General features: G+C 40.5%; 1 protein-coding gene and 1 long non-coding RNA gene across 2 annotated transcripts; both read right to left on the minus strand.

Moving 5' to 3' along the window:
• Positions 1 to 4,334: 4,334 nt before the first annotated feature.
• Positions 4,335 to 4,778, minus strand: LOC120291894. Its single transcript, XM_039309692.1, has one exon. The coding sequence runs from the start codon at positions 4,776 to 4,778 to the stop codon at positions 4,335 to 4,337; it is 444 nt and encodes a 147-aa protein (XP_039165626.1).
• Positions 4,779 to 8,752: 3,974 nt separating this feature from the next.
• Positions 8,753 to 10,104, minus strand: LOC120291445. The gene is made up of 2 exons (XR_005549477.1): positions 9,648 to 10,104; positions 8,753 to 8,992 (listed from the first exon to the last, which is right to left on the minus strand). It is a non-coding gene; the product is annotated as an uncharacterized LOC120291445 (long non-coding RNA).
• Positions 10,105 to 16,596: the final 6,492 nt, after the last annotated feature.

Consider the following 16,596-nt stretch of genomic DNA (forward strand, 5'->3'; position numbering starts at 1 on the left):
TGCAGGTTGCTACGGCGTTGGCAACGTCAGGCTCCAGCGGCGAGCAGGCAAGGGTGACGAGCGGTAGAGACGAGCTACTCTAGCAATTGGCGAGGCGTCGCGGGCAAAAGGGATAGGCGAAGGTGTGGCACGGGTTGTTCAAGCATTGCGGTGGCGAAAGGGCGCGCAGCTACGATCGTTTGGCGAAGCGTCGGCTAAGGCAGAGACTATTGGGCATGGGTTGAGAGCCAAACTTCCAGATGTTTCGAACCAAGTAAGCAAGTCTCCCCAAGGGGTTGCGGGTTTTTTTTCTACCAGTTGGGGCTCTCCCTTCACCACCCCCATGGGGAATCCCAAGCAACCCCTCTCATGGTGGAAGAACAGATAATGACTATTTATACGGGAACAAATGGTTATCTTGATTCATTAGAAATTGGACAGGTCCTTGCTGGTTCGCATGGGATTCCACGTGCCCCATGCTACTCGGGTCAGAGCGCAAGTTAGTGATGCTTTTGCAATTTGGGATCCTCATTTTGGTCAACCGGTCGTGGAAGCTTTTACTCGCGGGGGTGTTCTTGGCCCAGTGAATATCGCTTATTCATTCTCTATAGGGCCCTCTTATCTCTTCCTTCTCCGAGCTCAAGTTCTTGAAGAAGGAGAAGAAGGAACCGAGAATAAGATATCAGCAACAACGGGTTTTATTGCGGGACATCTCATGATATTCATATCGATCTATTATGTGCCTCTGCATCTAGCATTGGGTAGACCTCGGTATAATCCGAAATTCTTAATTCTGTTGTTTTTTTATATGTCCATTTTTCAAAATGAATTTTATCATCCCGGAGATATCAAAAGAAAAAAGGGGTTTGCCTATTTTGTCCAAAAAAAGAGGAGAATGCACATTTGCTTGAAACAATTCACAAATAACTGTTTTCATGAATAACTAATTGATTTCCTTTCTTTCAGTTATTCTTTTCCCGTTTCCTAGTTTATTAATAACAAAATGGATTCTTCCGAGCTATCAAATCAACTCATCATCGAGAATTGAATAGTATAACATAGGAAGATCTTTTTTTTTTTTTTTGGTAAAGGTAAGTAATATATTGATTTTGCAAGAAAGAAAACAAGAGGGAGGCTTGGCACCAACAAAAACAGACACTCAAGAAGACAAAAGTCTAGAACGAGTGTAAGGGTGCCATGGTTCCCCGAGAAAAGGAGCAACGACAACAAAAGGAAACAAAAGACAACAAAAACTAGAAAACCTCCATCAATCAAAAATAGAAGGATGGATGTTCCAGCTTCGTTGAAGTCTTCTATTCATGGGCACATCAGGAACATGTTTAAAGGTCATAGCCTTATCTTTCATAGCCTTCTGAAGATGCATTTTCATCGCTGGAAGAAAGAGAGTCTGATTTCGAAAAAGCACATTGTTCCGCTCTTTCTAAATAGGAAGATCTTTTATCCATACCGAATCCAAAATTGGATTCCTGATCCAACCCCTTTACTTTTATTGATGGCTCGTTGCACAGGAAAGGCCCAAAGCCAATCCCAAGGAATAGTAAAGCTTCATAGGGTCTTTCTGAACTCCTCTAAGTGTTCCGTCGGCGGAGCGACTCTCGGCCGAATTTTCAACGTGCTTGGAGAACTCACGTTGATGATTTAGGACCCGTAGATACTTGTACAACATCTCCTATTCATAGATCTACGCCCACCTTTATACAATTAGATACAAAATTATCTATTTTTAAAACCTGTATAACTAAAAAATGATTCTTTTGTAATTTTATAATTTTTTTTGAGTTCTTTAAAAATGGGTTCAAAAAATGAACGTTGTTTTCTTCTTCAGCCGGTTGGAGTTTCAGTTGATTTAGTTTACCTAAAGCACCCATAGAAGCTCCAGTTTTCCAAATGGAGCCACAAATAAGAGGATGGAAAGATACAACTAATAGGAAAGAAAGCTCTTAATATAATAGCTCTCCTAAGTGCGAAAAAAGTGCAATCAAATCAAGATAAGATAGAATGAATGGTTGATATATATTCGATAATTCCATTCTTTTTTTTTTTTTACTTAATACCTTGAAAAACTCCAAACCGGTATATTTGTGACAAATTTACCTCAAACTATTTTTTTGACTACAAAAATCCCAAATTTGTATACTTTTGACAAATTTATCCCAAACTTGTATATTTGTGACAAATTTACCCTCTATTAGTTTTGGTTAAATTTTATTGTCAAATTATTAAATTAAATTATACATAACAGTTGACTTGTATAATTTTATGTTCTATTTGTTACAGTTTAAAACTTTTGTGATTTTCTTTTTTATATTAATCCAATTTAGTGAATGGTATATTTGTCACAAATTTACCAGTTTGGAGTTTTTTTGTGGTCGAATAAATTAGTTTGGGGTAAATTTGTTATAAATATACCAGTTTATGGTTTTTTATAATTAGTCGGGGTAAATTTGTCACAGGTATATCAGTTTGGGGTTTTTCATGATAAAAAAAATAATTTTAGGTAAATTTGTCACAGGTGTACCAATTTGGGATTTTTTAGAGTATTAACCCTTTTTTTTTCTTCGCAAATGAAATTGCGTAGAGTGGTGTTCGAGCTCACTAATGGCGCCGCTGACACCTCCCACAGGGTAAACCATCGCCTCTCCGATCCCCCGGCTGATTCTACCATAGAGGCCAACGATAGACAATAACTCCCCCTCGAACACAGCTTACAACTTTCATGGTACGGTGCTATCCAAAGAGCAACTCTTCTTAAAATTGCAAAGAGTGCTGAGTTGGAACTTCTCTTGAAGCAATAATGCATTGATCTAGTCGCCATCGAAGCCACAAATGACTATCTAAATTGATTCTTTTCTGTCGATAAGCTCCAATTGCATCATAGGAATTTCGCCGTTGGTGTTCTTTCCGATCTCTACGCATTTCACCGCTCCATCGGAAATTCCCTCTGCCCCTACCATACTCCAGCTTGGTAGTTTCCACCGCCTGTAACCCTGGAATTTGACGCGGACTTAAAAAGCCTACAGACGCTTTACGCCGCCAACGAGGGAGACAGCCGGGGCTGGGCTACAGATCACGGGAGGAGCGGCAGTGGAGTTGCAGGCGAATGGGCTAAGGCGCGGTGCTGGGTGCTCGCGGTGTCAAGCGGTGGCTGGGCTACAGATCACGGCAAACCAGCAGCGACGACGGGCACAGGTCGCGGGCGGAGTTGCTGACGGTACTCGCGAATTACAGAGGTGCTGCTGGTGGTAGTGCAACAGTGGCAACGCGGCGATTAGAGGCTCGGGGGTGTAGGCTGCTGGTGCAGTGGCGAGCGGCGCTGGATCGCTGTGTCGGAGGTCGACTGAGGCGCGGCGGAGGCTGAGGCTGAGGCGTTGTAGACGGGCGGGCAGCTACGGGACGGTGGAGCTGCAGACGTTGAGCGTGGGCGGACGGCACGATCGTCGGGCGTCGGGCGCGGTCGCCGGACGCGGGGCGCGGCGATGCTCGCGGGGACGTGCACGCGGCGACGGACGGGGGTCACGATGCTGGGTCGCCGGTCGAAGGACTGCTGAAGAAGAAGACCCTCGCCTTTTTCTTCTTCTTTTTTTTGTACTTTCTCTCTCTCTCTCTGTGTACTGACTTCTTCCCTTTTGCTGCAGTCTCCTTTCTTTTCCTTCTACAGCTTGTCAGAAGAAAAAGTTTGTTTTTTTTTTTTTTTGATATAGAGAAGAAAAAGTTTGTTGAAATGGACGGAAAAAGCTTGTCTCCTTTTTTTCAACTCTTTCTCACACTTTTTCTTTCTGCTTTTCACTCTTTCTCACACAAATCCTTTTTCGTCGCCCCCTTGAATTTCTTCTACGCCATTCTTTTATAAAGAAAACCTCCACTTAACTTTAGAAAGTTCGAAGCTACGCTTCTTTGAATGTGGGGATTACCGAATTTCAGCCCTGATGAGTATAATTCTTTGATACTTTCCTTTCAATTTAGTAATCTGGCCATTATCCTCACCGATTTTGGATTTGGTTTCCATTTTGACTTATATTCTCTTTTTTTCTTTTTCTTTTTTGGTCGAAAGAATTAGTAATATTAACATAACGGGGATAAATTACAAACAGCACAACCAGCCGCAAAAGCATCAGAACAAAGTAAGGTAAGCAAAAAGTAAGGCAGCGAGGTAGCCCAATCTTGAGAGAGGAGCCCATTTTGATGGGCCTTTGCAGCCCAATCCGCAACAGAATTTGCTTGCCGTTTGCAATGCATTACCCTAGAAGATGAGAAACGGGAGAGGAGACTGACGGCCTCTGCAGCTATTGCACGAGCTTCCCATGGCAATGGCGTAGAGGCATTGACCGATTCTACTAAAATGAGGCTGTCGACTTGATGATCGGTGGATCTCGTTGTCTTCCAGTGTCTAGCAGATGGTAAAGAGTGATGGTAAGAGCCATGAACTCCGCTTGCAAAGCTGTCGAGGCGTCGAAATCTCTGGTGAGTCCGTCGACCAACATCCCATTTTGATCCCTGCAAATACACGCCATAGTCCCTGTTTTGCTGTTAGATTGAAAAGCTCCATCTATATTCACCTTAATGCAGCCTGGATCTGGGGGTCTCCACAGTTCGCCAAGGTTAATTTGTAGCTGTCCTATTGCTGCTCTTGTTCCTGTTCCCGATGATCTGCACTGGGATAAACAAGCAACTCTAGCGGTGGTGAGGGCCTCATCGACAACTTGCATCGCGTCCAAACGCTGTCGACGAAATATAAAACCATTACGCGCTTTCCAGATTTGCCAAAGGACAGAGGCCATCGTTTCTGGTTCGGGTGAGGAGTTATTTCTATTGAAGCCATCTGCAATCCATTCATTAAGTCTTTGTACTCCCTGCGGATCTATGTGAATGTTGACTTTTATTCTCTTGATTTCTTGATCTTTGGCTGAAAACTCCCAATTTACCGAGATTGAATATCTAATTGAAGCAAGAATAGCTAGTTAGAATTCCCATCTTCCATACATAATCAATTAAATTGATCATCCCCTTATTTCCTTTTTATTTGCTCGATGGATTTTTTTTTTTTAGAGCTTAAAAATCAATCCCTAATTTTCTATGAACAAATAATTGGGTCGTCAAAATTTATATGTCAACAAAAACACATTCAAAAGTAAGAAAATTTTTCCACTTTTTAAAAATAGAAAACATTTTCCATAACTTATTTCACCAAACTAATTTTCATTTTATTTTAATATATATCTTTTTTTCCTTTTCTTCTTATTCTTTGGCCATGGCTAGTTGTCGGCCATGATGGTGGCTAGCAACGGCCCTAGGCAAGCTAGAGCCTCGCCACGAGGCCAATGAGGGGGAGAGCCCCACCTAGGTGGTCAAATCTAGCAAGGCCCCAGCTCACTCGACTTGCCTTGAGCGAGCTTAGCTCGAGCCTCGCCCGATCACGGCCTATGGTGAGGTTCCAACTCACTTGTGGCGGCGACCGACCAATGAAGAATAAGAAGAAAAGGAAAGAAAAGGAAAAAAAAGTAATTTAAAGTAATTTAAAAATCGATTTTTTAAAAGATAATAATAATTATTAAAAGGGGTGCATAGATGAAAAGATTTTCTCACCAAACAGTGAAAAATATTTTCTACTTCATTTTCAGGTTTTCGCCGAACAACAAAAAATATGGTTATTTTCTTGGAAAATATTTCCAAAAACACCCGAAAACGAGCTCTAATGTTAGAATTAGGTTTCATTTATTTTGTAGAAAATAAAGATTTGAAATTTTTTTCTAAATTAATTGCTTTTATTGCTCAAAAAAATAGATGAACGAAAAATATTTTCATCATCCATAAGAAAGTGTTTAAACATAAATTGTTGTCATTAATTGAATTTTTTCATTGACTAATTATTTTAAGCTATAAAAGTGATCATTTTTGGAAAAAAAATATTTTTTAAATCATTTATTTTCTACAAAACGGACAAAACCTTAGTTTTCGCTTCTCCATTTTGCACCGAGCACTTATGCAATTGACATTCAAGTGTCACGGGTCGGCACTTTCTGGACCACGAAATAGCTTGTGCGACGCCTGGTTAGCCGAAAACACCAAACGGGCCTTCTTTTTATAATTGTTTCTAAGAATGATGTGGCGAATCACATCTTCACACAAGATTGTATCACTCAATTTAGCTTGAGCATCCCATGTCTTGAGCGAGACACAAAGAACATTACAGTACAATAACTAGTTTCAGCTTGCTATAGTCTCATTAGAGCGACATTAACTCCTGATCAGTTTATACATGAGGGGCCAAACCCGCTATTTGAGCTCATAGTAATTATAATCGTTATATGCTAGAACTTCTAGCACAAATACTCAGATGCCACTCCTAAGAACTAGTTTTATCATCCCTCCCACATCACTCATTCTTCTCCCCAATCACACCAAGCTCTACTTATAGGGGTACTTGTGTAGGGGAGAATCCAGTCCGTGACACAACCCTATCCTATCGATTTATTTGGGCATTATGTGCGCCCTCATCCAGACCGGGCCTTGGTCCATATAGTGTGTGCTTCGCCTTCCTTGGATGTCATTTTAGATTCTAGTTCGTTTTTTCCATGAGGAAAATATAAAAAATTGGAAATTGCATTTGATTAAAAAAAATCGGAAGTGCATTTAAGTAAGAATTTCATCACGGAATTTAGTTTATTTTAAACTCAATTTGATAACTAGGTTTAACGTTTCATTATTACCAAAGTTTAGGGAAATTTGCATTCATTAGCATAGACTAATTGCATTTTTTATTTCAGGCATCGCTGGGATCCTGTTCGAGGCTTAATTTGATTATATGCCGATTAAAAAATCATTGACCTCATCTTTTTGGACAAATAAACACTCCAGCACATTTTTAAGGGAAAAATTTCAAATGAGAACTTAAAGTGAGCTCATTTTCTATTAAAAAAGAAAAACTTAGAATCGACTTTATCTCAAATAAGGGTCTAGCAAGCATATGTATCTCACATGCTACTTTTCAAACCATGATCAAGGGCATTTTCATCCAAAGTCTTTTTTCTTTTTCTTTTTCTTTCTTCATTTCCATGTTTATCTTCTTCTTCCCTCTTCCTGCCGTTGACTCTTCAGTTCATCTTCTTGCTATTGAACGCGGGGGCATCTTCATGTCTCCTATTCTCAATAAAATCCTCTGTTCAGTTATATGATAAGTTCTTCTCTGAGGTGCTGGACCCCCTTAGTTCAATCTTTCTCCGTTGCCTTCCTCTACACCATAGACAATGGAAGGAAATGCATTGTTTCAGCTCAGAAAAGATGGCATGCTCTGTGTGATGTCCCAATGTTGGACTATCAACTTCCTCATGTCCCCAATGGGGAGCTTCAGAGAATGATTGAGTAAATGTATAGATTACAGAACCTGTAATGCCCAACTCATCCTCGGCCGTATGGAGTGTCCTAATGGGACTTCGCCGTGCCTTTTGCGAGTCGAAAGTGCGTTTAGATCATCTTGTCCTGCTAATTTCTCGGTTTGTCGGCAAATTTCATGGCGTCCATCGTTCAACTTGAAAAAATCCAAAAGTTTTACTGGCGGGCTTTTTGATTAGGTATTCATCATTAGGATCCGGGTCCTTGTTGTTTTTATCGGTCCGTATGAGTGATGGATTTTGGATAATGGGCTTAGACTGTGGTTTATGGGCTAACCTTGCGGGCTAAGGTCCGAAGAATTAGACTCATGCAACATGGAAAATGGACGTGAATTAGATGCACGAATTAGCCAGCTAAAATTCAAGTGTGGATAGTTAGTTGTCAATGAAGGAAACTATGGGCATGAATTTGCATGCAACACATCAGATTTAACAATTATTAGATCATTTGATTTGATTTTCTTGATTCATGAGGGTAGTCGAGCTAATTTTAAGATGGGGATGGACAGTTATTTAATTTCAATGCTATCATCTGAAATTTAAACAGTAATATCTACCTAAAATAATTTAAAAAGTCGTCATTGATAACCTTTTATTTTATTTTTTTCATGAGGGTAGTGGGAATTTGGTTCTCCAACTTTATCATGACGTTGGAGATCAAATAGATAAAGTTATCATGATGTATTTGACCAAAAAAAAACACTTTATCATGGTGTGGATCACACCCTCGGTGGAATACATTTTGTCCTATTTAATTATTTCTTTATTTATTTAATTCTTGTGGGCCACTCTCTTTTTCTCTTTTTTCATCCTAATCCCACTGTGTCTGCCACCCACTGCCGCTCTCTCTTTTTCATTATAGTCCTCGTGAGTCGTGACCTGACATATCTCTCTCTCTCTTCACTCGCTACCCATTGCGCAAGCGCATGCGATAGGCGCAACAAGGGGTGAGCGGTTCCAAGTTCTGGTTCGGTGGAACTCCGAAACCTACCCTCGGGTGCGGGTTAACTTCATTTTGAAACTTGGAACCTCCCGTTAGAACCGAGAACCTGAAACCTACCCTGTCACAGGTTCCGGGATCGGTTCCAGGTTCCAACAGGTTCTTTTTTTCTTTTTTTTTCATTTTCGTAGTGGGCGCGAATATCTGGAAGCCGAAATAATTCAATAGTTGGCTCTCCATTTTCAATACCTGCCAATACGCAACAATGTGAATCTTTTACATCCAAATAGACAACTAAATTCATAATTTTCTAGATAAAACATTGTCTAATGTATAATTTGGTGATTCCTTATGGTTAATATGTTTCATAATAATAACTACGGGCATGTTGTATGAGCATATGCTCTTGGCATTTCGCTCTTGATTTGAGTGGGTAAGAAGTAGGTGCCACGTCGTTGCTATGCGCTCCTTGCAAAAAGTTACGGCAACATGCTCAGATACACAAAGTACAAGCTCAATATAGCTGCCATGGCGTGCGGTTGGCAAATGCAAGGACAAAACTATGAGGATTGCATCAAAGATCGGCAGGATATATTTCAAGTCCATATGATGTTATGAAACCTCCTTTCCTGCACAAGAGCGGTTTATTGTTACCGCCCTAAACCTGCATGAAGAGAGACTGACTTTTCAGTTGTCATTCTGAAAATAATAAGTAGCATCACTGAAAGAACAACTTGAAAGCTTAAAACCCAACAAGAGCATGCGTATGGTGCTTCAGTAAATGTATCTATCCCGGGACAAGCAAACAGTTGCAAATCCGTTCATTGTGCCGTAAACTAGCAGAAGAAGTGCAAAATCATCGTTTTCTTAGTTTGATGCATGAGATTTACCAATTACAACAAAATGAAGGCCTGGACTGCATGTACTGCAAACTGCCTCAACAAAAGGATTCAGCTTGTCTATTGGGTTTAGCATTTAACTAGAGAATCAATCGGCTGATAATTTCTTTCCCATTTCAGGCCGGCAAAAGAAGATGGTCAAATCAATATCAGCTGAAGATTCTTCACCCCAAATGGGCAGTGTTGAGTAGAGTGGCAAATAATATAGATACAGTGCCAAGTATTTCAGGCACATTGGCTATTCCTTCAGTAGACAATAACATATACAATCCTATGAAAATATAGCACATAAATAACAATTTGTTCCAACAAGATCCAGAATATGGCTAAGCTGCACCCTACAATACGATTGCTATCGTATTTTGTCATTGAACAGAAGAAAACAAATTCTCTTCCCTACAAAGACAACACCAAACTAACCGGTTAAGCAGCAGTATGCCCAGTCTAGCAACATAGTGCTATTGCTCTGCAGCAGTTAGACCTACTCCACATAAATAATGTCTCCATCAGGATCCCCGTCTTCCCAATCGCTTTCATCTTGAGGATGATCCGATGCCTCAACCACGTCGGCGGTGGCGGTTCGGAGCAATCACGACCCAAACGGCCAAGCGAGCAGCAGCAAGAGGTGGTGACGGTGGCTTAGGGACGGCGGCGGTGGCTCATGGCGGCGAGGGGCCGCGCGACAGCTCGTCGGGCTCAACGGCGAGACGGCTCGTCGGACGAGCGGTGGGTGGTGGTGGTTCGGTGGCCAAGAGGTGGTGGTGAGTAGGGTGTGGGGCGGCGGTGTGGTGGTGAGTGAAGCAGCAACCAGCAACCAGCAAGAGGAAGGAAGGAAGGAATGAAGAAGAAGAGGAAGAAGAAGAAGAAGGGGTGGGGTTTCGGCCGAGAGAGGGGGAAAGAGAAGAGAGAGAGAAGAAAAGAAAAAGTTGGGGGACAGGAAGTGACGTGAGCAGGGAAAAGGGGGAAAAAGAAAGAGAGAGAGAAAAAGAGGGGGAAAGAAAGAGAGGGAAAAAGGAAGGGGAAGGGGGAAATGACGTGGGTGCTCCTGGGTTGTTTTTTCAAAATATCTGACCGGTTCCGGTTCCGCCGGTTCCGGTTCCCATTGAAACCGGAACCGGAACCGGGAACGCCGGTTCCTAGAAAAATAGAACCGGGAACCGGAACCGGTCTCTTTAGAACCGGGAACCTCCGGTTCGGTTCTCGGTTCCCGGTTCTACCCGGGAACCATGCTCACCCCTAGGCGCAACACACCCACGCGCGTGGTATACTTTTGATTATTCTACTCGCTTGTGGAGCTTTTTTTTTAAACTTTTAATTTAAAAAATCAGTTACATAAATCTTATTTGATCGCCAAAAAAATTCACTAAAAATCTGAATTGTTAGTGAAAAAAATAAATGAATAATCATAGGAGTCGTATTTCATTATAATTGTTCCTAACCCGCGTTGTTGGCATGACCTATTGGTGACACGAAGATTTTAATTTAATCAATAAAAATCATTGCTTGACAATTTTCTACCGGACCAATGCCTTTTTTATGTAATATCCCCCAAAGGAATTAATTTAATTTAATTTAATTAATTCAATAAATTAACTCACATACCATCATCATTGAAGCGAGGGGCCTTCATGGTAATATGGATTGAGTCGGACATTGCCATCCAGCAAAAAGACTTTTATTAAATTAGTTAGTGGAGTCTAATCAAAAAAAAAAATTAGTTAGTGGAGAATGTGATTACCAACTAGGAGCATTCCCATTGGTTGTCTTTTTTTTTTTCTTTGTTAATGGAAAAGGCGCTCGAGTCCAAAAAGGCGCCTGCAGATACTCTTTCCACAGACCTCCCCCAAACTGCTGCGGAAATTACGCGTGCACTAAATTTGCATCATAACGGTTCAATCAGCATAAAGTGTCATGGATCGTTGGATGATAAGAACACAGTTTTTTTCTTTTTTTGGTAGAAAAAGAACTCAGCATTGTTCAAACATGCACAATAGTATGCTTTGTGTAGCGAAAAATTGTCTAAAAAGTCATATACTTAATATACTTTTTAAACTTTTGAATATTAAACTTTTACATTTTATCAATTGAGTATATCCGATCAATTTCGTTTGAAGATCGTTAATATGGATGATGGATGTACTATGTGACACAATTGACATTGACGTTGACCATTTTTAGTAATATTTTAATATTTTTCTTTTCTTTATTTATTTGTCTTCCCTTCTTCCTCTTCTAGCTAATTGTCAGGCCTCGGCAATTAGCTAAAGTTGAGAGCTAGTGAGAACAAGCCTCACTAGTGGCAAGGCATGGCTCGTCTGAGGGCGAGGCAATTTCACCAACTAGAGGAGGAAGATGGGAAAGAAAAAGGAAAGGAAAAAATAAAAAATAAAAATTTCAAAAAATTAAAATATTATTAAAAATTGTTCACGTTAATATTAGTGACGCTAGCATTTATGTCAATTATTTCTTGCCAAAATTGATTATATAGACTCAATTGACAAAACGTGAAAAGATTTAGAACTTAATTAGTGAAATTAATAAGTTTATGACTAAATTAGTAAAAATAAAATAATTTTAAGACTTTTTAAATAATTCTCTCATTGCGTGTCCATGACAAAATGGGGTGCATAGCATTTTTTAATGGTATGAAATTACTATATCATATTTTGAACAAAACAATAGTTTAGTTATCAATTTCCATTTATGGCCCGTTTGGTTCGGCTTTTGGGAAATGCCCTTGGAAGAATGCAAATACCTTTGAAGTAAAGGGGTTTTTTGAAATGTTAGACTGTTTGGTAAACTATAACCGAAAAGTGCTTTAGGGAAATGCAAGACTGTTCGGAAAACATATATTTGAAAAGCCTTTTAGTGTGACCAAATTAAGTTTTTTTAGTTTTAGTATTTTTAAAATTGTAAAAAGAAACAATGACTAAATAATCTTTTATATTTTCATGTTAAGAGTAATGTAAATGATATATATTAGTAAATTTATTTAAAATTATATTAAAAGAATTTGATTATAAATTATATGCAAAGCTCAACTTTTGGCCTAAGTTCTTTTAGGTTTGTTTTCAACTTTGAATAATTTTTTTAATTATTTTAGTATTAATCATCTTCGTTAATTAATGATCATTCTAGTGTATTGATAAAAAGTTGGGCTATTGACTGTCAAAAGATAAAAATGACCAAAAAAAAAAAGGTGAACCCAACATTTGCAAAGGGTTTTTATTATTTTTAAACAAATAAAAATAAAATCCGATAAAACTCTGTCGCGCCGATCAACGGCGGTTAGAGTGTGGGAAAGATGATCGGTTTAAAACAAAAAACAAAAAAGAAGTCAACGGATGAATAGTAGAGGTGGACTTGCATTTCCGAAATGCTAAAAGTCCAAAGCAGATCCCCACCTACTTTGCGTTTTCAACATTTCACAGGCCAGCATTTGGCCAAAGACACCTTCAAATACTAAACCAAACACCAAAATTTTTTTCCAAGGGGTTTTCGGGGCGAAAAGCCCCTTGGGAATACTAAACCCGACGGGGCCTTAGACATGCTTTAAAATATTGTCATTAAAGAAATTTTCTTTGTGCTATTGCCCTCGTGATATTATGAAACGGATGAGACATTGACCTTGCACATACATCCAGCAAAAGAGTCTAGTTTTTATTGAATTAGTTGTTTGGAAAATATGATTACCATCACCACCACTGCGGTGGCCTGTTGGATAAGGCTTCCATGATCCTTTGCGAGGAGGAGAGGAGTTTGAATCCCGCTGGCCGCATGGGATCTTAAGTGCGACGTCGGGGTGGTGGGTCATCTACTAGCGTGGCCTAGGGTTTATCCCCCTGTTACCTGGCCCACATCGAGGCTGTCCATGTTTGGTGCAGTGCGCGGGTTTTCTGGGTCATACATATATATATATATATATATATATATATATATATATATATATATATAATTACCAACTAGAATCACCTCGGGGTAGAAGTCAAGTCAAGGCGTGTTGGATCTCATATGTCCATCGAAGCACGTGATCATGTTGAAATTGCAAGAGACATTTCGATAAAATAGTAGATGGACCGGCCGTTCCACGTTATAGCGTGTTATAGATAGGTCTCACTTTATTGGATTTTTCAAAACTCTCCTCGCTTTCGAGAAAATGTTATCTACGACCATTGTGCCACGTCAGCCATCACCGTGTGACACGTGTTGTTTGCGGGCCCATCTTTTTAAAAAAATTGCAAAGTCTCGCGGGCTGCTCTCCCTCTCCACTCCACGTTCTCTCTCTCTCTCTCTCCCGTCTCACACGACGCGCTTCCTTCTCTCCACTCTCCACTCTTCACTCTTCGTCCCACTGGACTCACGATGGAGGAGAAGCCCTAACTTTGTTTTCTCTTGTCTGATGCATCACACTGGCGTCACCGCCCTTTGCGACTCCGCCTCGTCCTTTGCATTTGCCGTCGCTGGGTTGTGAGTCGTTTTTTCAAGAAGGAATAATAATCCTTCATCATCGGACCGTTTTAATGTAGTATACGAAAAACTGAGCCCTGATTTGACTTAGAACTTTGTTTGATCTGATTGAGAAAGACTTCTTTCAAAGTTTTATTTACGTTTCGAGGCATCGTTCTGGTTTCGTGGGCCACGGCCATTTTTCTGAAGAACTTCGTTGGCAACGCTCATTAAGAATTGTCAATGAGCTTTATGCATCCTTCTCTTTGCCTTCAGCTCTTTTTGGATGTTATCAGATCTGAGATGGTTCCTCAAAGAAAAAGAGAAGAAACAGGAACGATGGGAAAAAGCACACTTTGCGCCCACCCAGTTGACTCCTCGATGTTTGTTAATTTTCACTTCGCTCCTTACAATTTCAAAATCTGCATCAATTAGACTCAAATCCTTATCCTTATTTTTTTTTAATGTTTCTTACCCAAAATTCTATCGATCCTGAAGCATGTCCGCAAACATAGAAAGGAAAAGACTGTCGCAGGAGTTTTGTTCTTTTGAATAGTTATTAGGACGTTCATTTGATTCACGGTTTTCTTGAAAATATAATCGCATTCATCTCCACAACCCCCCCCGGGCCACAAAAAAAAAAAAAAAGCAACTGACCTAGGCTGCGAAAATGCACTGTAGATGGCAACGTAGCAAAATAAATTTCAATGGACAAATTTATAAGAGAAACTTTAGGAGCTTGTGTACAAATCATAAATTTTGTATATATATCGTAATCTCTCTCTTCTCGACTGCCCGTCGATTCCTTAATCTTCCTCCGTCACTCTTTTTTAACCCACAATCCAATTCTCTCCAAGCACTCCCAAGACACTTCCTAAATATACCTGAGAATGAGTGTTTTAATTTTAAATTGTTGGACATATTTAAGCTTTTTTTAAAGAATTTTTTCCTATGTCGTCTAACGGGAAAAGTGCAAAAAGTCATAAACCTTTTTGTCTTTATGTCGATTTAGTCCTAAACCTTTTTGATGCCGATTTAATTTTAAACCTTTTTACGTTGTGTCAATTCAGATATTTCCGGTAATTTTGGCCGAATTTTGCTGATTGGATGCCGGTCAACGATGTGGCACGATTGGCGTTGACGTTGATAATTTTTAATAATATTTTAATATTTTTGAATATTTTTTTTATTTTTTTTTTTCTTTTTCTTTTTTTCTTCCCACTTCTTCCTCCAGCCAATCGCTGGACCTTGGCGATCGGCCAAAGAAGACGGCCGGTGGCCGTGAGGGCGGCCTCGTTAGCCACCTTGCCGGGCGGTGAGGCTCGCCCTCACCGAATCCGGCGAGGGTCAAGCCTCGCCCGACGCCGTCGCGGGGAAACCAAGCAAATATCTCGGGGGCCGAGCTACGTGACCAAGGACACCCCGAGCTCGTAAACCCTAGAGACGACGACGACAAGCGAGAGGGAGGAAATTTCTAGGGCGAGATTGGGATCGGGGAATAGAGCGGGGAGAGCTGGCCTCGCGCCGAGCTGGCAACGCTCGCCCTCGCTGGCCCTCAAGGCTTGGGCGGGCGAGGCTCGACCCTCACTAGATCCGACGAGCGTGAGCCTCGCGGCCCAGTGCGAGGCTGCCCTCACGACCACTAGCGAGGTGGCCGGGAGGTCAACCTCGACCTCGCCAGCCGTCGCCTCGGCCGCCTGCCGAGGTCCGACAACCACTCGAGGAAGAAGAGGGAAGAAAAAGAAAAATAAATAAAAATAAATAAAAATATGATTAAAAATTATCCATGTCAATGCCGATTAGGCCATGTCAACCGGTCAACGTCCAATTAGCAAAATCCAGCCAAAATTGGCTTGAAAGGACCGAATTAGCATAACGTAAAAATGTTTAGGACTAAATCGACAAAAAAAAAAAAAAAAAGGTTTAGGACTTTTTTAGCACTTTCCCCGTCGTCTAACATAGACGATGCTTTGACGTAATACGAGAAGAGCAATCCGCCAAACGCTACAAACCTTTCCTGATCAGAATGTGCAACAAGTATTTATGGGGAACTTGCTATCAAACTCCCCCTTGAAAGTCAACGACTTTGATAGCCCTTCACGACTTCGCCTCATCCTTTGCCTCGCCCTTCACTGTTGCCCACAATATTTTCTCCGAACGTGACATCTTGAAAATTCAGTTCTGATTTCAATTAAATAAGTCGGGCCTTTTAGAGACGCGACTATAGTGTTTTTCTCTGATATTGTCACTTACGAGATAACTAGACTATCAGGTGAAACCGTTAAAGGATTTTAAACGTAATAGACTTGAGAATTCAACTACGAATCGACTGCTCGACCGTGCTAATATACAAGGGTCATTACAACACAATTAAAAATTGATCAGAGATCGGAGATAGGCCGGTTTGACTAAGATGTATGGCTAAATGTGGGTGATTCCACTAATTTGCAAAATTTCGTCGATCGGCACTAGTCCGATTTTTTTGTCGTTTTGGCGTCCTCTGTCCGTATTTGAAACATTGAGGTCTTTACGATAATCGAGAGCCACCAATGTGTCGAAGAGGTACGTGTGGCTTGAAGAAAATTGATCACGGGTCAATTGCACCAAAAATTCCTAAAAGCAACCCGGTAGGTTAAGTCACGCTAAAATTGTGTCAAATTGAAATTAATTGTGAATTTGAACTCGAGTTCAGAACTTGAAAGTTTTGTCATGTCATGAATCATTTTAGAAACGTCGACTTATCTTTCGAGGAATTTCTGGCGAGTTTGAGATTTTTACGGAAAATCGTTTTGAACGATTCGGAAAACAAACGGAAATTCGGATTGACCAATTTGAAGGAATTTGTGGCATCTAGTGTAAGTGAATTAGTGAAAGGAAAATTTATGGGCTTTTTCCTCTACAAGTTGGATCTCAATCGGAGAAG

Source organism: Eucalyptus grandis, chromosome 3, assembly GCF_016545825.1.
Source record: "Eucalyptus grandis isolate ANBG69807.140 chromosome 3, ASM1654582v1, whole genome shotgun sequence".
In the NCBI taxonomy this organism is placed as follows: Eukaryota; Viridiplantae; Streptophyta; class Magnoliopsida; order Myrtales; family Myrtaceae; genus Eucalyptus; species Eucalyptus grandis.